This window comes from Amia ocellicauda, chromosome 5 (genome assembly GCF_036373705.1).
Source record: "Amia ocellicauda isolate fAmiCal2 chromosome 5, fAmiCal2.hap1, whole genome shotgun sequence".
NCBI lineage: Eukaryota > Metazoa > Chordata > Actinopteri > Amiiformes > Amiidae > Amia > Amia ocellicauda.
Window position 1 is genome coordinate 1,876,693 of NC_089854.1, and position 25,850 is coordinate 1,902,542.

Consider the following 25,850-nt stretch of genomic DNA (forward strand, 5'->3'; position numbering starts at 1 on the left):
AACTTGACGTCTTCCTTAAACACGGTGTCGTACTGGCACTGCACAGAGACCTGCCTCCCCCTCAGCACGTTCTCCTGTTCTGGACCTGAGATGGGTCTGTAGGCCCCCACTTCTAAGGCTGGAAATAGAGGAGGAGGAATTGGACTGACTGGGCGACTTGTCTCTTTTGTAGAATTAAAAGACAAATCCTGTAGCTTGATTATAAAGTGTGAAAGACTAGAAGTTAAACAAGACATCTGCATTTCAAAGTGAAGATGTGTTTAAATAGTGTGTGTGTGTGTGTGTGTGTGTGCATGTGCGTATACATTCACAGACATCTTTTTAGTAACAACACTTGTTTTGCTCTCACTGTGAAGTATTTCTGCCCCCGCAGGAACCAGGGCACCCCTATATATCCCCTTGCCCCCATGATCTGAACCCCCACTGTTCCCACACAGGGCTAACCTTCTACATGGAAACTAAAATAATTCCCCTCAATTAATAAAATGCCCAAACGATCTGCCCCCCTCCCCCCCCCACACACAGAACTCACATTCTGCAGTCCCTCCATCTTGAATTACAGTCCCAGATCACCATGATATATAGACACGTACTGAAGGATTTCTACAGGAATTGGGAGATGTCCCATTAAACCTGCAAGTTATCAAAGCCACAAATGCCCGCTGACACAGGCATACCCAAATACATACGATATCAAATTAAGCCTAATTTGATGGGAAATGGTGAGTTCTTAAAGAAATCCATGAATTAAGCCATGAAGCCATTACCACACAGACAGAGACCGAGAGTAATCAGTCTGCTGTTCTGTTTTCAGTTCCTTCCAGTTGAAGACAGTAGTACCTGTTCCATCACATGTTCTAGATCTTTCATTATGTCTGTGTGTCTGGATAAGCAGGATGTCTGTCACTGCGAGGTGTCAAACTATCAAGGGGTTAGTGTGTAGAAGGGTCAGCAATGGTTAAGGATACATTGTCGCATTGCTGAGTGACCATCTGTAAAGCCAGGGTTGAGTGGCAGGAGAAGCAAGCAGGTGTGTGTTAAATATTACAGATGTATTAATTACTTACTTATTTTTAATTAAGAGTTGGTTACTACACAGTCAGTTTTACTTGCTTTGTTGTTTATGCTGAACATGCTAAGATGAACTATGTGATTTGCAGACCCATGCAACTGTTCTTAATGGAGTACATGCTGAACGTTTTGGCCAGGGCATGGGTTTATTTATACAGAGCAGCTGAAACCAGCCTTTTGTTTTACAGAGCAGGATTTACACCTCGGGACTGCAAGAAACACCACCGTTTAACTCAAACAGACAAGCCAACAAACAAACAACAAGCAGGCGGTGAGGAATAAGTGGATTCAGGGATCAAGCTCACACACTTTGGGTATTTCATTTTTGTTTTGCTTTTTGTAGATGAACAGCAATTGGATTCATTAAAATAGAAAAACAATAACAGGTGCAGTGAAATCTGTACTGCTGCCTCGCATCCTGCCGGTGACCAAGGTAGCCCAGGTTTTACTAGCAGCATCTACAGAGTCTCTCAAGATGGGGTTCAACATCCAAAGGCAGGGGGAGCATCTAGGTCTTCTAGGTCTGGCGTCTGCAGTGACCACGGACTGATGCTGCTACTCTGTTCCCTACATTTCAGTTTCATCACTTCTAGGTGGACGATGCGTTTGAACACCCCTGAGCTGCCCGGGCAATCCTGCGGTCACTGAGTGCTGCCGTTTGTGTTTTCACTGCTGCTGTTGCTGAGGATTGTGGCGGACCTTGTCTTTTCACACTAGATAAGCCTTCAGTCCCCGTGTCGACCCGTGCCGGCCCAGGTCATTTGGCAATGGTTGCGTACTCAGACGTTTCGCGCAACATGGACACCTCTCTCCTGCCCGCGCTGGCCGTCACCTCAGTGTAGATCACACAGCCCTCTGGGTCCAGCCCGTGGTTGGAAAAAGTGACGTTTCCGTACGCCATGTTTTCCACCATTTCCGCAGGTGTCTGGAAAGAAACGCACACAGACAGACTTATTTTCAGTTCCACCACCTTTTCTGTTTATTTGCTTAATTACAAACTACCCAGATCTTATTGATAAATTGCCCACGTGTGAACATATTACCTCCCCACCAGCTCCATTCTCAGTAGGAGAGTCTGCCAGCCGTCCTCCTCCTCTCTCTGATGTTCTTGCTGTAATAATAATAATAATAATAATAATAATAACAATAATTAAAAATCAGAAACCAAAAAGAGCAGCAGCGTTCTATTTTCTGTCTGTCTGTCTTTACCCCTCCTCAGCGGCTCTTTTACCCCTCCTCAGCGGCTCTTTTACCCCTCCTCAACGGCTCTTTACCCCCTCCTCAGCGGCTCTTTACCCCTCCTCAACGGCTCTTTACCCCTCCTCAGCTGCTCTTTTACCCCTCCTCAGTGGCTCTTTACCACTCCTCAGCGGCTCTTTTACCCCTCCTCAGCGGCTCTTTACCGCTCCTCAACGGCTCTTTACCCCTCCTCAGCTGCTCTTTTACCCCTCCTCAGTGGCTCTTTACCCCTCCTCAGCGGCTCTTTACCCCTCCTCAATGGCTCTTTACCCTCTCCTCAGTGGCTCTTTACCCCTCCTCAGCGGCTCTTTTACCCCTCCTCAATGGCTCTTTACCCCCTCCTCAGCGGCTCTTTACCCCTCCTCAGCGGCTCTTTACCCCTCCTCAGCGGCTCTTTTACCCTTCCTCAGTGGCTCTTTATCCCTCCTCAGCGGCTCTTTACCCCTCCTCAGCGGCTCTTTACCCCTCCTCAGCGGCTCTTTACCCCTCCTCAACGGCTCTTTACCCCCTCCTCAGCGGCTCTTTACCCCCTCCTCAGCGGCTCTTTACCCCTCCTCAGCGGTTCTTTTACCCCTCCTCAGTGGCTCTTTACCCCTCCTCAGTGGCTCTTTACCCCTCCTCAGGGGCACTTTTACCCCTCCTCAGCGGCTCTTTTACCCCTCCTCAGCGGCTCTTTACCCCTCCTCATCGGCTCTTTTACCCTTCCTCAGTGGCTCTTTACCCCTCCTCAGCGGCTCTTTACCCCTCCTCAGCGGCTCTTTACCCCTCCTCAGCAGCTCTTTTACCCCTCCTCAGTGGCTCTTTTACCCCTCCTCAGCAGCTCTTTTACCCCTCCTCAACGGCTTTTTACCCCTCCTCAGCTGCTCTTTTACCCCTCCTCAGTGACTCTTTATCCCTCCTCAGCGGCTCTTTTACCCCTCCTCAATGGCTCTTTACCCCCTCCTCAGCAGCTCTTTACCCCTCCTCAGCGGCTCTTTTACCCCTCCTCAGCGGCTCTTTACCCCTCCTCAGCGGCTCTTTTACCCCTCCTCAGCGGCTCTTTACCCCTCCTCAGCGGCTCTTTTACCCTTCCTCAGTGGCTCTTTACCCCTCCTCAGCGGCTCTTTACCCCTCCTCAGCGGCTCTTTACCCCTCCTCAGCGGCTCTTTTACCCCTCCTCAGCGGCTCTTTACCCCTCCTCAGCGGCTCTTTTACCCCTCCTCAGCGGCTCTTTTACCCCTCCTCAGCAGCTCTTTTACCCCTCCTCAGCGGCTCTTTACCCCTCCTCAGCAGCTCTTTACCCCTCCTCAGCGGCTCTTTTACCCCTCCTCAGCGGCTCTTTACCCCTCCTCAGCGGCTCTTTTACCCCTCCTCAGCGGCTCTTTTACCCCTCCTCAGCGGCTCTTTTACCCCTCCTCAGCGGCTCTTTACCCCTCCTCAGCAGCTCTTTTACACAGTGGTGTTGACCCATCTGTATGTTGGAATGATAACGGTGAGTCGTAACACTCACTGACAGCTCGTAATACAATCACCATGATCTATATGACACATGCCAAGGCTGAAGTTCTTGGTGTTTTTGTATTAATTGTTAATTTGTTTGGTTATGACACGATGCTTTTGGCATTTTAACAGACTGTCAAATATTATGTATTTTGATTATGTTGAATTGTATTTAAATGGATATACGTGTTCGATTGGCTAGTGTTAGTGTGTTGTTTATTTGGCTTTAGTATGTATTGTTTATTTTATTTTCATGTACACATATTTAATAAAATGCAGTACATTATCTGACTTAAAGTAATTAGCCAATATTGCAATGATTTGCAAGCGGCAAAGTTTAAAACCAAAATCTTTCTGTATGAACACACGTCACTCTAAGAAGTAAAGGTTCTAATAAGATCCTTTTAGGGTCCCGGGTTGATACTGTGGAGGAACCCTTTTACCAAGGAGGCAAACAAGGATCCTTCAAGAACCTTAAATGTGTCTCAAATGAACCGCGATCCTGATGAAATGCCGCCCAAAGAAAGAACACACTGGCGACTAGTCTTACAAAGCATCGCCTGCTAAAAACATGGTTCACCAATCAATCCATTTCACACCTAGTGCAGCCACCTTGTGGTAAACAGATGAATGACAGCTCATTTAGGCAATCTGTAGTGGTGGTGGGCTAAAACAGCCTAAATAAGCTGTGACATAATTCCTATGTCCTGCCACTGGGTGACGACAAAACCAAGTCTGTGTGGTCGGATGCTTGAGTGATGGCTTGGTTTGCCTACTAATACACAGCACAGAGATAAGTCAATTCGGCCTGGGCCTCCCCTGCCTCATCTAAACCTACCGACTGTACACTATTGCTCAATTTCAGCAACTTCATCATCTACTCACCCAAAGCCTTGCCTCGCCTCCTCAGAAAGAAGAGCAGGGCGACCGTGAGGAAGATGATAAGGACCAGCGCGCAGCACAGTCCGACGATGGTGTAGAGCACCGTGCTGCCAGCAGGGAGAGAGAGTATAGCACTCCATTACAGAGGCATGTAAAGGTCAGCAGGAGAAAATAGATGGAGAGGTCGCCAAGCTGAAGAGTGTACGTCTTAGATTTGAGCTGTTCTGATTTGTAACAGAGAGGTTTGTATTCTAGACAACAATGCAAACTACAACCTTTCCAGTACAACGCATAGAACAACCTTCTTTCTTTCTTTCCTTTCCTTCTTTCTTTCTTTCCTTTCTTTCCTTTCTTTCTTTCTTTCTTTCTTTCCTTTCTTCCTTTCTTTCTTTCTTTCTTTATTAAAGACCCATCTGTGCTCAGAAGCAGGTGTTTATTTTAGGATATTAAAAGGTTAATTTCAGATTTTAGGAACCAAACAGAGGATGTAAAATAACAAAAATTATGTTCTGATGTTCTCATCAGTCTGAGAACAAGTCGGTCCAAGGTACTGTCCCCAAGAGCTTTCCCCTGTCCCCAAGACTTGCCCCCTGTCCCCAAGAGATACCCACTGTCCCTAAAATCAGCCCGCTGTCCCAAATAGTGGCCCCCCTGTCCCCAATAGCGGCCCCCTGTCTCCAAGAGCTGCATGCTGTCCCCAAGAGCTGTCCGCTGTCCCCATAATCGGCCCACTGTCCCCAATAGTGGCCCCCTGTCCCCAAGAGCTGCTCCCTGTGCACAATAGCTACCCCTGTCTGTGCGCAAACTGCACTTACTGCTGTTAACACCTTACCTATTTAAGTTTGCTGCACCTTTTTCAGTCGTAAACTGAAACGATGTTGTTGTGGGCGGGGGGGTGGTGGTAGTTGTTGTGGTTGTTGTTGTTGTTGCTGTTGTTGTTGTTGTTGTTGTTGTTGCTGTTGTTTAAAAACATGTTAACATATGTGTATCACTTTAACATGAAAAGCTTGGTAAGGAGTAGATTAGGCAAGTACAGGTTGAAGCCCAAGGGAACTCCTGCAACATGCTCATTAAATATGTCTACTCAGTTGTGTGTAAACAAAGACAATATTTTATGGTATGCATTTAGTCTGTATTGTGGACTTGTAGACATCTGTAATCCCTAAGCTTGCAAGTGTCTGCTTACTGTGTGTTTTATTGTCTTTTTGCAAGGCAATGTTCATTTAATCCACCTGAAAAGGTTGTGCAGTGTATTGGATGTGACAGGGACTGCGTCATGACCAGTGCAGGGATTGGTGTCAGGGCAGTCCCTGCTGGGTCTGAGACCGAGCTCCCTGCAGGGTCTGGGCTTCGGTGCACTTTAAAACAGTGGCCGCCTGTCATGAATTTGAAGACTGATCACTTACCTTTGTTTCCCATTTTAGGTTCGTATACTGTGTGTCCTGTGCACATAAAAACACAGGTTATTACCAGAAGGCACTGTAGATATCAAATAATTTATATTAAATAGAAAAATCCCCTGTAAATTCAAGCTGATTATTTTCTGATGGTTTTTATTTCCTATTTTTACAGATATCACAGAATGTTTTTTGATTGGTTGTTTGTGTCAGGAAACTTGGTACAAAACTCCACTGTGTATATAAACAAGCCGACTGCCCTACTGTTGTTAGTGCCAGAAAACATTCACTGGTGGTTTTAGACACAAACGCTGCTGCTTTGTGTTTTAGTTTTCTTTCCAAGGATTTACCCACATTGAAATATTCTCAAATGTTATGCATTTTCAATAATCACTTCAATAATTAAACTAGAACGTAAAACCTGCAGAGTCTTAAAACATATATAGACAATGCAGCACTGTATATGTGATCTAAATTGTCATTATATGCTTGTAAATATATATTCTCAGTTATATAGTTTACAATTATTTTAATTTTTTGTCAGGTAATACATACAGCTTATTTTCTCTTGGTTTGTTTTATTTTTAACTATCACTCTGCTTTGCCTTGCCTTTGCCTAGAAATCAAAGCCCAAGAACATTAGCTATTGAACTGAACATTGTTGTGCTTAAACAGGTATTGAAGTCAAAGAGAGATTACAGAACGGACTGTGTGCAACAACACTACTACTACTACTACTACTACTACTACTACTACTACTACTACTACTACTACTACTAATAATAATAATAATAATAATAATAATAATAATAATAATAGTAACATCCTACCTTTGTCACAGATAGAGCACTCTCATATCCTAAGCATGTTGACTGTGGAGGACTCACTTCCCTATTTCTATCCAGAGCCTCCCTATGACCACTGACACCACCATAGATGTTAATCGGAGTTGCGTAGTGACACAGACAAAAGCCACGTCACATGTGCCCAAACCAGGTTGTCAACACCGAGCTATTCAACATACAAAGAATTCTTACATAAAAACAGTCTACTTTCTGGGCACAATAAAACTAAAGCACTTAATCACTGTCAGAGGCTGGTCACTATAAAGTTATCTATCCTCTGTTAGGGGGTTAGCTGGGCCAATCACTCTGCTTTTCATGAAGTGAGTACAGTGAGTGTCACTTCAAGTGGGGTTCCCAATGAGACCAGCAGCCACATGCCGGAGAACCCCCGTCCTATAGTTCCCAGACAGCGACCCGCCAGGGACATAGGCTGGCCCTGGACACAACAGTGGCCATTTCCAGGCCCTCCGCGTTGTCTCTCGAGCTCTGGGGTGCATTCTTACTGATCTTGGTTTCTCTGAGTAAACGTCTTGTACATAAACAAGATGCTGCCAGTGATCTGTGACACAAACTGTCGAAATCTGTTTCTCGGATTTGGGGGGAGGTTTTACCAAGTGAAGAAACTGCCAAAACTCCAGCAAGAGTTTTGAAAGCAATTTTGCAAAGGAAGTTACAAACTTTATTTTCTTAGCGCCATAACTTCTCTTTCTATACCTTTTCCAAAACAGTAACTGTTCGTGTTCAGAAGGCCACCATTTCAAAGTGTATGCTGTTAATTATTAATCTGTTCATTTCCTACCTATCTAATATGCTTTGATCATGTATGCTGCACTTCTCGAGTTGTTATCACATTGCTAATGATAGAGCTTTATTAATCTCAATAGTCTCAATGTAAATGTCACCTTCGCGATAACTCCCTTACATAACACATCTTGGCTGTTTCGACATTGGAAAGACATGGTCAGCATTTCTCAGTTACGCACGTTGGTTTCATGCAAGAGTCGACCACAGTCAAGTGTTAATCCCTGTCAAACACTGAATTTGAACAATTAGGAACAGGTGTAATTGAGGACTGAGCACTCCTGATGAATAACAAACAACAACAACCGCAAAAGTGTAGGACAGTTCAGTCTCCTGCTGTGAGGCTGTGTTTGCCTGTTACATATATTCACACTGTCTGCTCACCGTCTTCAAAATAATCGGTCAAACGCCCCCTCAGGGTGACGTGCTGCCGGTTAGTGAGCTGTGATTTGTCATTGAAACCGATGAGACTTGAGCACCATTGCTTTTTGTCACACACAGTGTCACACATACCACACACAATGTCACACAACACAACAACACAGAGTGTCATCCACACAGCACACAATGTCACACACACACAGTGTCACACTCACAGAGGTCTTGGAAAGTTTCCTGGAAAGGTGCGATAATGTAAAATTTGCTCTTTGCGAGATGTGCCGATGAAGGGGCACCTGGTAATCACATTAATGGACCTCAATCTCGGGTAAATACCAGCAGGGCACAGTGGTCGTGTGATAAGGGGGCTGAGGTGGGCTGCACAGGGTATAAAAGAGGTGCCCAGACTTCCCAGGCACTTTGTACAAGGGCAACCATGGGCAAACTACTGCTGGTGTCGGGTGAGTAACACTTAGGTCCACAGTTACAGCACTGTGTTGTTGCTCATAGTTGTAGTAGTGGTGCATAGATATAGTAGTGTATAGATATGATCTAAACACACTGGCATTACAGATGAACTCTAACGAGAGAAAGTTCAGATCTGTCTCCTCACTACAGGCAGAAAACAGCACAGGCACAATGCAACACCTTCCCCACTTTCAACAGAAAGGGTCTTTAAAAATGACAATGGATGAGACGGTTAAACACAGTGATATCAAACAGATCACCAAAGTGCTTATGTGTCGTTGTGATTGCGGTACCTTCGAACGCCTGTGTAGACCCTGCATGTGAAGATGTATGCCCAGATTGAAGGGCAGAGGTCTAATGCTTGTCTGTGTTCTTCCCCTGCAGTCCTGGCCGCATTGCTGCACGTGCAGCTGGGTGAGTTAATCCACGGCGCCGAAGTGGTCCACTGATGCTGACAAAAGACACTAAAAAAGAGCATTGCATATATATGTGTGAGAGTGTGTGTGTGTGTTAGTGTGTTAGTGAGAGTGTTTTATATATACAAAAAACATTGACTTTATATATTTAGTCCATTGGCATTTATATGGAGAGTAAACATCAAACGCTTTGTTTTTAGAAAAACTCTAATAATCGATGGAAAGAAACAGGGATGTGTCAATTGAACCAGTGTCTGCTCCCCCTCCAGGGTCCTCCTACATACTGTCCTGCTACTTCACCAACTGGGCGCAGTACCGACCCCCACCCACAGTGTACATGCCCACCAACATCGACCCCTGCCTGTGTACCCACCTCCTGTACGCCTTCGCCACCATGAAGAACAACCGCCTGTCCACCTACGAGTGGAACGACGTGCAGCTGTACAGCGAGTTCAACGCCCTCAAGAACCAGTGAGTAGGACCCCCATTAGGTCCACTGATTATGGTGGTGATGATTAATTTATTTTATTCATGTTGCTTCTTCCATGTTCATCTAAAGTATTTTTTAATTTCTACAATTATTTTTAAATTCTACAAGTGGGGGTGGAGGGGTATTGTAATCCTTGGTTAAGATAAGATGCAATTGGACACAGTGTTAGATACTTAGGTCTTTTCTAAATGCAGCTGATGCAAAAGAGAGAAAGGAAATAGGTCTGATATGGTTTCTGCGTCTTTCTTCATTCAGGAACGGAAACCTGAAAACCCTGCTGTCTGTCGGCGGTTGGAACTTTGGATCCACGGGGTAAGACGGCGATGCCCGGTTCCTGCATACGGCTCATTAAGTGTCAAGCAAATCTCACTCATTCAGTTGGATGGTTCACTTTTTTGTTGTTTTCTCGGCCTTGAAAATGCCGGATGTGTCTTTTTTTATTGTTTTGTGCATTTGTCCCTTAAAAAAATAGCTTCAGCAACATGGTGGCCCAGGCAGGGACCCGTCAGATCTTCATCGACTCCGTCATCACCTTCCTGAGGCAGTACGAGTTTGACGGTCTGGACATCGACTGGGAGTACCCTGCCAACAGGGGCAGCCCTCCCCAGGACCAGCAGCTCTACTCGGTCCTCCTGGAGGTCAGTCCGGGTCCAAGCGTGGCGAATACACACAGGATGTCGCCGTCAGTTTGTGAGTTTGTGGTCTGGTTGTGGCAGACGAAACGTTGTTGCAGCATCTAGACGTCGTGCCATCAGATAAGCAGAAAGTTGCATCAGTGTGGGTGCAGCGGTCCATGTGAGCTGGGGACACACTCTTATGTATTCCCAGAGTTTCCTGTCTATAGTGTTTAAGATGTTTTTCTTGGCACACACCTCCGTTGAGTGCCGCAGCTCAGAGGTGTTCATTGACTGGGTGTTAATACTGCGTTTAAAACAGTACTAGAACCAGAGTCTGATGTCTCTCTGGTGTATTGCAGGAGATGCGTGCTGCTTTTGAGAAGGAAGCGAAGGAGACAAACAGAGCCCGTCTGCTGATGTCAGCAGCTGTGTCCTCCGGCGTCGGGACCATCCAGTCCGCCTACGAGATCCCCAAACTGGGCCAGTGAGTCCCCCTGCTTCCCCCTCTCGGTGGGGGAACTACTACACTGATGACTGTGATTTCATATAGCGCCTTGCAGGAGGCCCATCTCAATGCTCTAGCCTATGAAGTCTCCCACCATGACTGAATCTTCTGAACAGCAGGACAGCACAATACCAGCGCTGTTGTTCACAGTGTTTCTATTGTCTGGCCATGTAAATGTGGGCACCTCATTTGCTTGGGATGTAAACTATCTGTCTTGAGGGTTTTGTTTCCCTTTGCTTTGCAACCAGGGGAACCGCTGACAGGGCATCTCTGAATGGCCTGCTTGTGTTCTGAGTTAATCTCGGTTTTAAGGGAGATTAGAATAAAGAAGAGTCAATATTATGTAAGTACTCCCACAATGGGCTCTCCTCCTGCTTCACTATTGTTCAATCTCTCTCTCTCTCCCCCTCCTTGTCTGTGTCTGTGTCCTCCTCTCCCTCAGGGCTCTGGACATGATCAACGTGATGACCTATGACATGCATGGGTCCTGGGAGACCTTCACCGGAGAGAACAGCCCTCTGTACAGGGGCCCTGAGGACCAGGGGGGGGACATCTACTTCAACATCGTGAGTACCAGCGGGGCCGTGTTTAGGCTGGCGGGCAGGAGGGGCCGGTGCAGTCCAGTCCAGTCTGGTCAGCTGTACCAGGCACCAGCTTGAAGTAGTGTTGGAGGGCCAGCAGGGGGCTCTCTTCCCTCTAGAGTAGTGGTTCTCAACCTCAGTCTTGGGACTTGGGGCTGGTTTTTGTTCCAACCAAAACTCTCAATTACTTAATTGAACCCTTAATTGGAGTAATACATTGCTAAATCAGAACCTTTTAATTATTTTAAACAGTAGGGGTCTAAGTTAAGTATAGAATGGTATAAGCAAATTATTACTTAAATTAAGGGTTCAATTAAGTAATTGAGAGCTTGGTTGGAACAAATACCAGCAGGGTAGGGGCTCCTCCAGGACTAGGATTTAGAACCACTGCTCTAGTGCAGACATTACAAAGCAGATACGGTGAGAGGGGGAGACTGTAGCAGTGACTGACTCCTCAATAGGTTTAAAGGATTTTCAGGTCACTGATTGAATCCTCAGGTTGTCGATGCAGATGCTAAAACAGGTAGAGCGGTTGAGCGCACCTGATGGCGTCAACTAACAGTGCATGTCAATTGGAAGTAGCGAATCACTCGGCCCGAGCAGCACCAGGTGCCACGGGGAGAGAAGGGTGGCCAGGGTGAAATGGTGACGCTATGTTTTGCCCTTGCAGGATTACTCCATGAACTACTGGAAGAACAACGGTGCCCCTGCTGAGAAGCTGCTGGTTGGCTTCCCCACCTACGGCCAGACCTTCACCCTGAGGGACGCTGCGGAACACGGGGTTGGCGCCCCCATTGCTGGCGCTGGTGCCCCAGGGAAGTACACGCAGGAGGCTGGGGAGCTGGCTTACTTTGAGGTACGGACAATGTAGGGTGCGCTGGGGTCTGCAGTGAGCCAGAGGTGACCCAGCCTGGCCCTGGGGAGCCACAATCCTGTCGCTTTATTTAGACTCTCCAAGTCAACAGCCACTGCATGCCTTCAGCGCAGGGGTCACTTTGAACAATGAAGCCCAATGACTGATTCAGATCTCTGTTCATGGGGCGTGTATGACATCTCCCCACAATCAAGGGGTCTAAGGAAAGAAAGGCGTTCCTGTCAAATTCCATTGCCTTTCAGCAATGTTTGTAACTGTCTTACTGCAGGTAGCTATTATATTCATATTATTAAGCGAATTGCAAATGCCAAATTAATTTAAATTTTTACATTTTGATTTTAAATTTAAAAAATGTAAGTATTTTTTTCCTGTGCTTCTCTTCTGTTTGCTTGTTAGCAATCCTGTCTTTTTTCTTTCATTTTCTTTCTCTTGCTTTCTGAAAGTAAAAGTATGTAGCTCCAAATTCTCTGGTTAACACTAAGATCCATTCAGTGCGTAGTTCTGAAGAGTTTTGCGGTTATTTGTAGATCAGCCTCTGTCCTGTTACAGATCTGCGGCTTTCTGCAAGGGGCGACATACGTGTGGAATGCAGTGCAGGACGTCCCCTACGCCTACAAGGGAAGCCAGTGGGTTGGATTTGACAACATCAGGAGTTTTGGGATCAAGGTAAGAGATGCTGCCCTCAGGCCCGCAAGCCGGAGCTCCTGTGTGTGTGTTGCTTACCAAAGGGACTGGAATCAAGCAGCTCTGACTTTTCTTATGTATTCATTCATATTTGTTTGTGTCGTCCCTGTAGGTTCAGTGGCTGATGAAGAACAACTTCGGAGGAGCCATGGTGTGGACCCTTGACATGGATGACTACCTGGGGACCTTCTGCAACCAGGGGAAGTACCCTCTGATCAATGTGCTGCACAAGGCTCTGGGTCTGGACCAGGCAGGTAAGGGAACAGGAGACACAGAGAGAGAGAGAGAGAGAGAGAGAGAGAGAGAGAGAGAGAGAGAGAGAGGATTTGAAAGGAAACGCCCCAAGAACAAGCAGGAACTAAAGACAGCTGCAGTGCAGGCCTGGCAGAGCATCACCAGGGAAGAAACCCATCATCTGGTGATGTCTATGGGTTCAGACTTCAGGCAGTCATTGACTGCAAAGGATTTGCCACCAAGTATTGAAACTCACAATTTAATTCATGATTATGTTAGTGTGTCCAATTACTTTTGAGCCCCTAAAATTGGGGGGGAAACATAAAAAATTATTCCTACACTGTTCACCCAATTTGGATGTAACTACCCTCAAATTAAAGATGAAAGTCTACACTTAAAACACTTGAAATCCTGATTGTTTCCTTTCAAATCCAGTGTGGTGGCATACAGAGACAAAATTATGACAATTGTGTCACTGTCCTAATATTTATGGACCTACTGTGTATCTTACTGTGTATGAATGTATACACAGAATAAGCATCTACATGACCTGTAAAACTGGGGATTTACAGGGATCACAACAGCCTCCCTCCTCTTCAGTACAAAGAGGGGCAATGACTTCTGTCTTTTTTCCCCCCTCCCAGTCTGCAAACCCCCTGCAACCCCCCTGCCCCCCATCAAGGGAGTTTCCACCACTGCAGCCAGCTCCGGGGGCAGCTCAGGGGGAGGCAGCTCCAGTGGAGGCAGCTCGGGCAGCGGCACTAGTGGCATGAACAGCAGCTTCTGCATGGGCAAGGCCAATGGCATGTACCCCGACCCCACCAACAAGAACCAGTTCTACGAGTGCACCAGCGGCAAAACCTACTTCCAGAACTGTGCCCAGGGCCTGGTGTTCGACAGCAGCTGCTCCTGCTGCAACTGGGCCTAGACCCCGACCCCTGAATGGGCTCTCTGGAAACCACGGGAAGGGGCTGCATCTATAAACACGCACACTCACACGCACAGGTACACACACACACACTCACACGCACGCTCAGGCAGGCGAGGCAGGGGGCGGGTGCGATCAGACACCTGGTTACAATGATCAGCTGATTTTGCATTTGAGGGAAGTCAACCGCAGCTGTGCGTCGGTGTGATATTGATTTGCCTGCCACTGCGGCTCATTGTAACTGCACTGCGCCGTAACACTGCCTGCTGCCCTCTGCCCTCTGCCCCTTCGTGTCTCACTCCCTTTCTTCATCCAGTCCATCAAAGCAAGTTTTTAATTTAGTTTGTTTGTTTTTGTTCTTTTACTTTTTTGTTGTGGTTGGTATAGTAGGCCACAGACAACCAGGTTTTTTGTTTCTCATGTAATATGCGAATATGCATCAGACCCATCTTTAAAGATGGAGCTTCTTAAATTGCCGGGGCCTAGAACATCTACAACACCTAGAACACCTAGAACAGAACCCTAGCTTAGGATGAAACTCTAAAGCAGATTGGAAACCTTCTCCAAAAGATTAGTGTGAAATCAACTCAAAATACACTCCAAAAGATGTCACCAGGTATGAAAAGATTCAGTTTTTGTTTTGTTTTTTATTTTATGTTTTTTATTTTAGAATCTATTTTCCTATTTTGAAAGGGGGGGTCACAGAATAGTCCCCATCTCCTGTATTTTACACCTTGCGTACAGAGCTGTGGAGGCTGTGGCTCTCAGATTAGTTTTGCAGATCGTCACTTCACATTCACGCCGGTCTTTAAGATTGCAGCCCTTTGACCCTGCCGTGGCTCGGAGGGCCAAAATAAATAAATAAATAAATAAAAATCTTAGTGGTAAAATAGGAAAAAGCTTTTCTTATCTTGTGGGCTTGAATACACTGAATACGAGGACCATTAGAAAGTGTTCCTGCACACGTACTGAAATTACACAGCTACACGTTTCACACAAACAAACTTGAACAAAAGCAACAACAACAACAACAACAACATGTTAATGTTATAAAGGATGGAAACGGGAATCTGATGGTGTGGGACCTTCAGAAGGAACAGCGTCTCCCCCGGCAGGGTCCTGCTCTGGCAGGGTGGGAGGGTCTCTCTTGATTATGATTGTCATGGCTTTGTTTCAAAAGTGGAGGCCTCTCCAAGCCACGAGGTAATAAAAACTTTTTCTCTAGAAGCAAAAGCTGTTGTCCTGGTCGTCTCTGAGTGAACTGTGTTTGTGGTGAGGGTGCGGCAAGTTTCGGTTTGGTCTCGGTGGTGGTAGAACAAAGGCTCGTGGGATCTCAGGCATCTGATACCTGAGTTTTCCACTTCTTATGTTTAGTTACATTATTTTTAAAGTTTCACTTTTTTTAGCTTTTCCTTCCTTCTCCTTTTCTTTCTTCCTGTTTGTCCTTCCCCTGTGTAGGAGCTCCCTCAGCTCAAAGATACAGGCCTTCTGAGGTTTCTCTCCGACAGGGTGATGTGGTTGAGTGAGAAAGCAGCCGGGAGAGAGCGAGCAATCAGCCACAAGCCATGCTGAGCACAACAAGAGCATCTTCACCCTGACAGGAAACCACAGCGCGGTACATTTTTAGCAGCACTACAATTTAAATAACGAAAGAAAGAAACCTGGCAGCAGTAGGTTTACCAAGCTATCCAACAGACCTCACCTGCACTTCAAAGTAATTTCTGTCTCTTAAGGTTTCCCACGTCTCTTTATGAGTATTAAAAAAATAATTCTGTTCCACAATAGTTAAAGGCGAACATGTGGATATGTTGGTTTGTTTTTATCCCAAAACTACAACACAGTTTTACCACAATAAAGAGTTTTGCAAAGCCAGCACTGCATCCCTTCTATTTGCAGGGTTGGTGCGCCCTCTTGTGGTGATAACTGGTACAGGACAGAGCTGTTAGATTTAAACCGAGGGCTCTAGCTTCTCGGTCCTTCAGATTTCATATCTTTATGAGTCACAGAAGATCCTGATGCTCAACACTAATGCACATTTAGCCAATCAGCTGCTTGATCCAGAAGAGCCTCTGAACCAGATGAGAACTGCCGGTGAAAATGTTAAAATTATACTTATGTATAAAGGTGGACTGGCCATCTGGCAATTCTGGCAAATGCCAGAAGGGCTGGTCCCTTTTTTTGCTATTTGGGCCGGTCGAATCGTAAGTGGGCCGGTTGCCCTGTGTAGACTGGTGGACCACACCGCACCACATCGTCAGCCACCCCGCCACTCTGGACCGCACTTTGCCCCCTCCCCCCCCAGACCGCATTTCGTTGCTATATCAAAGCAAGACAAATTGAATACCAAATTACTTCTTAAAGGTTTTATTTAAAGATAAAGTTTTCACCTTCAAAGGCCAATTTTCTTCAACAAGGCCTATTTAAAATGTTCAGAACAAAATCCACTGCAATTCTCCTCACAGAACTGGGCTACTACTCAACATCCCACTTGTCAATGCTGCTGGGGAATATGGAATCTGCTCCCTTCTGGCTGTTCCACCAAGTTTTTGCGGTGTGGGTAGTTTCTTGAGCACATCACCTCTAGGGATGAATCCTTCATCATTCTCTTTGAATGCGAAGGTGGGCTTTCCATCCACAGAACTCCCACGACTCGCCTCAGCAACTTTGCACTGATGTCAGCGCCCACCAATCCAATGTAATCATAGGATTTGTTTTTACCCGTAAAGTTCACAATGAGGAAGTCACCATCATCCTCACTCAGGTCATCTTCTGAACTATCATAGTGAGCGGTGTCTTTAAGTGAAATGTTTATGTCACTTTCTTCTGAGCTACAGTAGACAACAGTTTTCTTCTTGGTTTTTATTTGTTTTGACCCTTTCAGAGCCTTTTTCTTCTCTTTTCAGTCTTTTTCTTCTCTTTTTCAGTCTTTTTATTTTCTCTGTCACTGTGTGCCTTCTCCAACTCCAGCTTTTCTGGTGTGTTGGTCAAGATTTTTATTTTTACTTTCTTCCTTTTCATTCTAGGTTTATGTTACGGCCATGAATCAAGGAAGTAATAGCACACATCAGACCATGTGGTTGCGTAGTTACTTCTCTTTTAATGAGTTAGAACTATAGCGTACAGAAGATGCTTTTTACACATATCAGTTTTAAGCAAAAATGTATCAACATTAAAGAAATATTTCCAGCCAGTATTTTCAATGTCAGAGTGACACACGTAGCATATCGTTACATTGCAGAGACCTAGAGGCCTACTCCACCACCTTGCAGTCCGTTTATGTGGATAAACCAAAGTTAATAAAAAACAAAAATGACAGTTTAGTGCAGATCACGACCCCATTGCAACTAAACACTATCTTTTAGTCTACTTCAACCTACCTGAATAAAGGAAGTAATAGCACACATCAGGCCATGTGGTGGCGTAGTTACATCTCTTTTAATGAGTGAGAACTGTAGCCTCGCCTCACTGCGCCTCTCATATTTATAGTGCCTCAGCTGCTTGCCACAGCCACCTAGTGTCTCTGAGGTAGTGAACTCCCTCTTAACTCTTGGTGTTCCTGAACTTATTAATTATTAGGAGAAATAAGTACAGATAAGGATAAGTGTTATTTACCCAGTTCCCCACATTTAGTTGCTGTGGCTTTAGGGAAGGGATGTATGTCTCCTGGGGACACATACCTCAAATGAGGTTCAGGATTCATGATTCTGTTTAATAGTTCAGGCAGAGTAGCAGGTGGCTCCTCTGGGTCTGGAACTGCTGATGAGCAATCAGGACTCATGGCATGGGTTGATGGTACAGGCAGGTCTGCACTGTTGGATGGCTCCTCCGGGTTTGGCCTGTCTGTGACCATGGATGGGGCATAATCTTCATTTAGAAAAATATCCCCGTTGAACGGGAATATGCCTGTCACTTTGAATCCTGAGATGATGTTTCTTGGTGTCATTGCTGACATGAATGCTTCCCTCACAAGTCCTGGAATGTCAAATATTGTTGCGGTTTTACCAGGGTTTGTACACATCCAACCATCCATGGCTCTATTGTAGTAGGTCTTCAGTGGTCCATAGACTGTTTTGTCTAAGGGTTGTAAGCGATGGGAGGTGTGAGGTGGCAGAGTGAGCATGACCATTTTCCTTTGCAGTTTTCGAAGGCTTCAGTGAAATGTGAGATACGTGATTATCAAGAATCAGCACAACTGGTTTGATCAATGCAATGAGGCAGTTTGTGTGACGTATAAGGTGCTCCAGGAACTTCACAAAGGCTTCTTCATTCATCCATCCACATTTTGTTGCATGACCCATTGATCCTGCTGGTGATCCCCCAATGAAGTGGTCTTTGAAACGGACACGGGGAAAGATGCCCTGTCTGTCTTCTGTTTATATAAGCTTGGCATGATGGTTTTTGGTCTAAAATAAAATGTAAGAATGCAATGTAGAATTACAGTAAAATAATGTAATAATAATCTCGACACACCCCTCTGAAATGCTTTAGAGATCAAAGAGCCGTTTTAATAACATCAGCTTTTCGGAGTGAATGAGTACTGAGAGATCGCCAAGATAATTTGCATAATTAACGTATTTTCCTATTTGAGCGCTATAGAGTCAGTCGGTGAGGTATAATTCACCTATAAATTTACTTGCGCAGCCGTACAGAGGCGCATCCTGCACTCACTTCAAAATATTGGCAAAGCTGCTACGAGGTTATATGCAATTTAATTCAAAGGTAATCCTATCGTTATTGTATTACAGACTACATTATAACACGATGTAGTTGTACAGTAGCTTCAAAAACAGACTGGATAGGATCCTTGGATGACTTAGTTATTAATGGACAGCAAACGCGCACGATGGGGCGAATGGCCTCCTCTCCACTGGACACTGTCATGTTCTATGTTCTGACGCAGAGATCCACACAGTCATTGCGCTGTGCAGTCAGGTCCCCATCAGGGCACCTCAGGACCAAATTGAGGCAGATTTTGTGAACAGGAAATCATTTCACAGCTTTGATGTACAGGTGCTTATGACATTAATGACCATTTTAACAACTAATTATACAATGTCTGTGCTAGACAGTGGGGTATCAGATTTTGGATAATACTGTACATCACCCATGGCTTGACCGCAGTTATTCCCATATGATCTTCATTTCAAGTATTGAGCCCAAGTGGCCAGGCTCTGTGCACGACTCAAGAATATTCAGAGAGTCTACATTGTAGCAGAAATTTGAGGAAGGTGTAGGAAATAATTGTATTTGTCAGAAATCATTGCTTACATATTTGTTTTAGAAGTGATCTAATAGTGTTAATTTCATAGCCCGTTAATTCATAGCCCGTTAATTTGGCTAAAAAGGTGAAGAAACCATTTATATCAGACAGATCAATTAGTACAACATAATACTGCAGTATTATATATTTTAAAAAGAACAATAACAAAATATGACAACACAATAGAGAGCTAACGATTCTGATGCAGCAAACTCTCAGTCCATGTTGCATTTGTACAAGCATACAGATTTCTTAAGTCAGGATCCAGGTAACAAGACAAGTTTAGCCTCTATTTGGCTCTGAGGAACGGAGATAGCCTGACTTAAATTATCGGAATTATTGAATCCGGCTAACATCTGGTTAGCCCGAATTAGTTAAACCAGGTATGAGGAATGGGGCCCTGGTTTTGCTTAAAACCTGTAGTTTATCTTCTATTGTTGTGCCAGAGGGGGCAGTGTGAGGTTGATATACTACAACTTTACTCACTTAAAAAGATAATCCATGTGGCTGACTGCATTGAGTGCTGACCTTGCAGGTTGTGGGTTCAAATCCTAATGCAGCATCTTTAGGTGCCAGAGGATTCTCTGTGAGTTGGATGTAGCACATAGTTGGAAGTCAATTGTAACTCACCATGCAAAGTGCTAGATTAAAGGCTGGCAGATCTTGAGCCCCTGTCTTCACACAATCTGTTGCTTGTGCCTTATTTTAGTGCTAGGGCAGTGTGAGGTTGATATAGCAGATCTTTAAACAAGTCTTTGTGTGTTTCACTGCATGTAGTGCTTGCTTGAAACCTAGTAAGTCCTGAGTTGAAATCCTGAGTGGATCCCCTGCCTTCTGAAAATCTGTTGTCTTCAGTTTTTGTCAGAGCAGGCAGTGGTAGATAGTAGAACAATCAAGTATGTATGTAATCCCTTGTGGCTCACTGCATAAAGTGAATCTATATATCGGAGGGTCTGTTTTCAAATCCTGCTTCAGCCTCTGTCTTCTGAAACTCAGTTGGTCCGGGTGTTTTATTTTCAGGAGGGGCAGTGTAAGGTTGATTATACCAGATCTTATACCTGGCTCACTGTGTGTTACAGGGGTGGATGACCTACAAGGACCTGGGTTCAAATACTGGTTGAACCTCTGTCTTCTGATTTAGTACTTTGTTTTAGGGTCAGGAGAGCAGTATGAGGTTGATATACCACATATTTCAGCACTTCCAGTAGGAGTCATAGTGAGTGGTAGCCAGCAGGACCCAGGGTTGAGTGAGTGAGGTAAGTACATTAATAGAGTTAGTACTAACCCATGTATAGGGAGAAGGTTGTGTAGTGTAGGTAAACTAGGATGTTGGGAGATAGAGGACCTTGGTTGAGGAGTTAAGCACAGGATGAGATAGTGTGCCAGGGGTAGCACAGGCTAGGAGAGCATATAACATATAACATACCCACCTACACTAATGCCAGGCCTACCCTTTCATACTCTGTTGTCCTCCACTACACTAACCCATTCCCCTCACCTCAGCTGTTAGCCAACCTCACAACCTCCTACAGTGGTTTTTGCCAACACCCCCAACACACTCCTTTCTACAAACTACCCTAATATAACCCACTTTCTATAAATTGATTTGTATTACACCCCCTTAATGTAATTACCTCAGCCTGGATTCAAACCTGGGGCCTGCTGGTTACAAGCCCAGCACTCTGTGATTCAGCCACAAAGGACTCCTATTGCAAGTGCAAAAATATCTGATATATCAACCTCACACTGCCCTCCTAACCCTTTTCAGAAGACAAGGGTTAATTCGGGATTTGAACCCAGCACCTAGTAGCTTAAACACCCCCCTAACACACAGTAAGCCAGGTATAAGATCTGGTTCATCAACCTTATACTGCTCCTCCTGAAAATAAAACACCAAAACCAACTGAGTTTCAGTTGTACATCTGCCTCACACTGCCCCCCTGTGGCAGTAAAACAGAGCAGTTGTAGCACAGAACAAAAATCATTTCAAAGGACAGCAGCTGAACCAGGATTTGAACAGACCTTCCAGCTTTAAGGATAGTCGGCAAAGCTGTGGGGTTCCAAACTATTGACTTCTAATATTATTCAAGATTTTTAATATCAGACTTACGATGCCCATTGAACCTGGACAGACATTCTCAGAAGACAGCACCACAACCTCAATTAGAACTCAAGTCCTGCTCACTCCACACAGGGCCACAGAGCTCCCCTTTCTCATGTTCAACAATCTGGGATATCAACCTTCCACTCCCCTCTGACACTAAAACAAAGCACTAGCAGCACACAAACACATGTCCAGCAGGTCACCCCGGTTCTTAGCCCACAACCCGCCAGCTGTAAGGCCAGTGACCAAGGCTGTGAGCTAACAAGGATTAGAAGATTTGATCCTCCATGATCTTTTACATTAATTCACACTGACCCCTTCTGGGCCTAAAGCACAGCACCTGCAAGATTCATACAACAGAAATACAAAAATATGAAAAGCACAAACTTCAGAATCACTCTGGGGAAAAATATATTTTTATTTTTTATTTTGGTTTTAATATTATATTGAAATTATTGTTTCCATTTAACTTCTCGTAAAGAAGACCTTGGAATCTCTGGGACCGCTCTCACCTGGTTCTCCTTCTACCTCAGCGACTGGACCTACCAAGTGACATGGCGAGGTTCCTCATCCACCCCCAACCTCAGCTCACAGGCGTACCCGAAGGCTCCATCCTGGGCCCCATCCTGTTCTCTCTCTACACTCGCTCCCTGGGCTCCCTCATCGCATCCCATGGTTTCTCCTACCACTTCTACGCAGATGATGCCCAGATCTTCCTGTCTTTAACCTCTTCTGACCCTCTCATCCCCTCTCGCATCTCTTCCTGTTTGTCTGCTATCTCCGCCTGGATGCACTCGCACCACCTCAAGCTCAACCTCTCCAAATCGGATCTCCTGTTTCTCCCCCACTCTTCCTCACCTTCTGCTGACCTCTCCATCTCAATCCCCTTGGAATCCACCACACTCTCTCCTTCTTCTTCCGCTAAAAATCTAAGAGTCACCTTCGATCCTGTGCTCTCCTACACCCAGCACATCACCACTCTGACACGCACCTGCAGATTCTTCCTGAGCAACATACGCCGGATCCGTCCCTTCCTCACCGACTACTCGACTCAGCTGCTCGTCCAGTCACTGGTCCTCTCCCGCCTGGACTACTGCAACTCCCTCCTGGCCGGCCTGCCTGCATCTACTACCTGCCGCTCCAGCTCATCCAGAACTCTGCGGCTCGTCTGGTATTCTCTCTGCCACGATTCACACACGCTACTCCACTGCTCTCTCCCTCCACTGGCTCCCAATACCGGCACTCATTCAGTTCAAGACACTGACCCTCACCTACCGCTGTCTCGACCACACGGCACCAAGCTACCTTCAGTCACTCGTCTCTCCATACATCCCCTCCAGACCACTGCGCTCCTCCAGTGCCAGAAGACTAACTCTACCTCCTCTCCACTCTCCTTCCTCCAGAGCCGCTCCTTCTCATCCCTGAACCCTAAGTGGTGGAACGACCTGCCCACCGAAGTCAAAACAGCAGAGTCCTTGACCTCATTCCAGCGCTTATCAAGACGCATCTCTTCCGACAGCACTTGTAATATTAGTCCTTTTAATCCCCGTTATATAGCACTTCACAGCATTTCATCATGCTTCTTGCGTTACTAATACTTGTATTATTGATGGATTTCCTCCTTACTCCCTTTCCCGTAGCCCTTGACTGTGACCCTACATCTTGACAGCACTTAGCTTTTACCGTCCAGGATGTAGGACCTCACTTACTGTACTTACCTGTGTAAAATGTATTATATTTTGAATTGCTCTGTTTAATGTAAATTTGAATTTGTAATGTTTGATGCCTTGTACTTAACTGTATTCTTGCACTTCGTATTGCACTTATGTTGTAAGTCACCCTGGATAAGATGAGTGCGACTGTTACTGAGCCAAAATGAGTCTGAGCTGGAGTCCACCTGCTGTATGTCTGGGCTCCCGTCTCAGCATCTGCAACCTAGGATCTGAGCTCTGTGTCCTTTAGTGGGGCAGACAGATGCCATGAGCGCAAGAAGTCAGTGGAAGGAGCCGGCTGGTGAAGGAGAAAAGCACCCACACACAGAAACACAAATACACACACACAAACACACATGCAAACACACCCACCCAGCCACCCACCCACACACATGCAAACACTCACATGCACACACACACAAATGGAAACACAGATACATACACACAGAAACACAGCTAGAAATATACACACATGCAATCACGCCCAAGCAGCCACCCACGCAAACACACAAATGCACACACACACGTACCAAAACATATACACACAAACACACATGGAAACACACACTCTCTCTCACACACACACACAACACCCTGCTTTGGAAACTTGAGGCTTGAATCAGTAGGGGTGGGAGCCCAAGGCTGTGCGGGAGGAAAAGGGAGGAGTGCACCCGAGGGATACCAGTGACAAGAGAGAACGCCTTCACCTGGTGGCCACAGAAACCACAATCACCCACGTCCTCCTGTTCCTGACGCGCCTGGTTGCGTCAGCGCACCGGTCTCCGGTGAAACAGCGCCAGTCTAGAGGAATCAGCTGCGGAATAGCGGCCCTGGTGTCTCATCAAATTGTGAGGGGCCTTCACACAGCCGTGGCCCGTATCTCCAAGTTCCCTAGAGAACCGACTGCTCAGAAATCAATTTCACACGTTTTATGCTCCTTTCATTTTCGACCAAATCATCTCTTTAGTCAGAAATACACTGGGACTGAAAACAAAGAATAATACAATCGAAATGCAGGTTTTCAGACATCACTGTGTGCCACACTGTGTAGTCTAATAACTCCCCTATCTGCTGTAAACTAAAAACGAGTTACATTTATTTAAGATTAAAAATAAGTTTGACATGATTGTTGTATGATGTGCAATTGTATGCATGATTGTAAGTGGCAAGAACACAGATACAACAAAAGAGATCGATATTGAAAGTTTTGATCTCAGATATTGTCTCCATGTTAAAAAGGTTTCTGTGTGTGGTGGGGGTGGGGGGGTTGTGGTTGTCACTATTCTCTGACAGTGTGTGTGTTTGTCATTGTGGTAAAATAAAAAAGTGTAAATGGGATGTAAGCAGGTTTACACAACATTTCTGTAATTGTTTCCCATATTTAGAGGATATTGCATGCCATAATTAAAAACTATGAATGAACTAATATTATAATTAATTACAAAACTAATATTCTGATGTGTTTTTATCCATATTTTCTACATTATATATTAATTTCCAAATGTATTTATTTATAATTGTGGCATAGCATTGTTAAATTCAGGCTGAGACTCTTGTCAATGGCACCTAGAGGGGACGGTGTGGTGAGGCTTTTTTAGCACTGGGTGGCGGGGAGGCGAAGATTCAGCCTGACAGGGTGATCTTGTCATTACAGATATTTCCCCTGACCTTTAAGAAACCATTGTGAGCAGCGTAAATAGGAGACTTCAAAAAAGAAAATGGAGAACCCTACACACGGGAGAGTGTGCTGTTGGACGCTTAGAGGAAAGATTTATAGGTAAATGAGAGTGAAGGGACGTCATCTGGAAGAAATGAATGTGTATGTTTGTCTTTGGAAACCATTGTGATAAAAGGAACATAACAGTAAGAGGAAGATGTTACAAAACATCTTATTAGCTTGGTTTCTAGATGGTGATCTTTCCCCAGTTTTCACTCAGAGGTTTCTAGAAGAATCCATAGAGTCAGCATTGACTGTGAGGCTGGTGTCATGGCTCTGGGTTATTTCCAGCGCTGAACACACCACTAGGGTAAGAGTGAAACTTGCTTGGTTTGTGCTCAACATTGATTAACAGACCTGGACCTTATCTAAACCAATACATGCCTGGATTGATGCATTTGAATTATGGTGTTTTTTCAAAGGATGCTAAAAATGTCCTGGTCCAGAAAAATGTCAAATGAAAAAATGTTCAATATGATAAAAACTAGCCGATCACTACTAATAAATATTATGAGGCATGATCTGGGAAGACCCAGATGTCAACGGGTGGAAAACATCACCACATGGAACAATCAAAACTATCAAGAATGTACCTCTGAATCTTCAATCAGGAAGAGTGGCATGAGATTACATCCAACCATCGCATTGAAGAAGGAGCACGATGAGGACTGACCTATTATAATATTCAGTATATTGATGCTGAGCTGGGATATCATTTTTAATTTTCACTTTTTTTACACATTGATCCAATGCAACCTAAATTAAACAAAAGGAAGTATACAAAGTTGCATCTGGGAATTGGGTTTAACAAAAATGCAGTATACAAAACCATCAGAGAGTTATACACTGCAAATAAATCAATAACTAGATAAATATATGATGCACAAGCTGAAGCAGATGTAGTGCTGTGGCCTAGAGTTCAGTGTTTGTGATTAAATCAGGCTCTCATTTCAATGATTACCTTCACCAAAGCTTTGAATTGTGTGTGTGTGTGTGTGTGTATGTGGTAACTTCAGAGATCACAAGGACTGGGACATTACATTGTGTAGGGGTTTTCTTCAAAGCCAGAGCATCATCCTTAAGACTGAGGGAATCAGCAACAACTACATCCCAGGCTTTGGCTCTGAGGAAAACATTGGAAATTTGTTCAAACTTTGCATTGCAGAGA

The 25,850-nt window shown here is 45.0% G+C and overlaps 1 protein-coding gene and 1 long non-coding RNA gene across 2 annotated transcripts; one reads left to right on the plus strand and one right to left on the minus strand.

Moving 5' to 3' along the window:
- Nucleotides 1-1,055: 1,055 nt before the first annotated feature.
- On the minus strand, nt 1,056-6,988 carry LOC136750524 (uncharacterized). The gene is made up of 6 exons (XR_010816877.1): nt 6,899-6,988; nt 6,078-6,113; nt 5,504-5,627; nt 4,675-4,778; nt 2,115-2,182; nt 1,056-1,996 (listed from the first exon to the last, which is right to left on the minus strand). It is a non-coding gene; the product is annotated as an uncharacterized LOC136750524 (long non-coding RNA).
- Nucleotides 6,989-8,512: 1,524 nt separating this feature from the next.
- LOC136749164 (acidic mammalian chitinase-like) lies at nt 8,513-15,122 on the plus strand. Its single transcript, XM_066703160.1, has 11 exons — nt 8,513-8,553; nt 8,945-8,974; nt 9,246-9,447; nt 9,722-9,778; nt 9,939-10,104; nt 10,443-10,567; nt 11,031-11,154; nt 11,840-12,025; nt 12,593-12,709; nt 12,840-12,981; nt 13,606-15,122. The coding sequence occupies exons 1-11, from the start codon at nt 8,529-8,531 to the stop codon at nt 13,887-13,889; spliced, it is 1,458 nt and encodes a 485-aa protein (XP_066559257.1). The 5' UTR covers nt 8,513-8,528; the 3' UTR covers nt 13,890-15,122.
- The last annotated feature ends 10,728 nt before the right edge of the window (nt 15,123-25,850 follow it).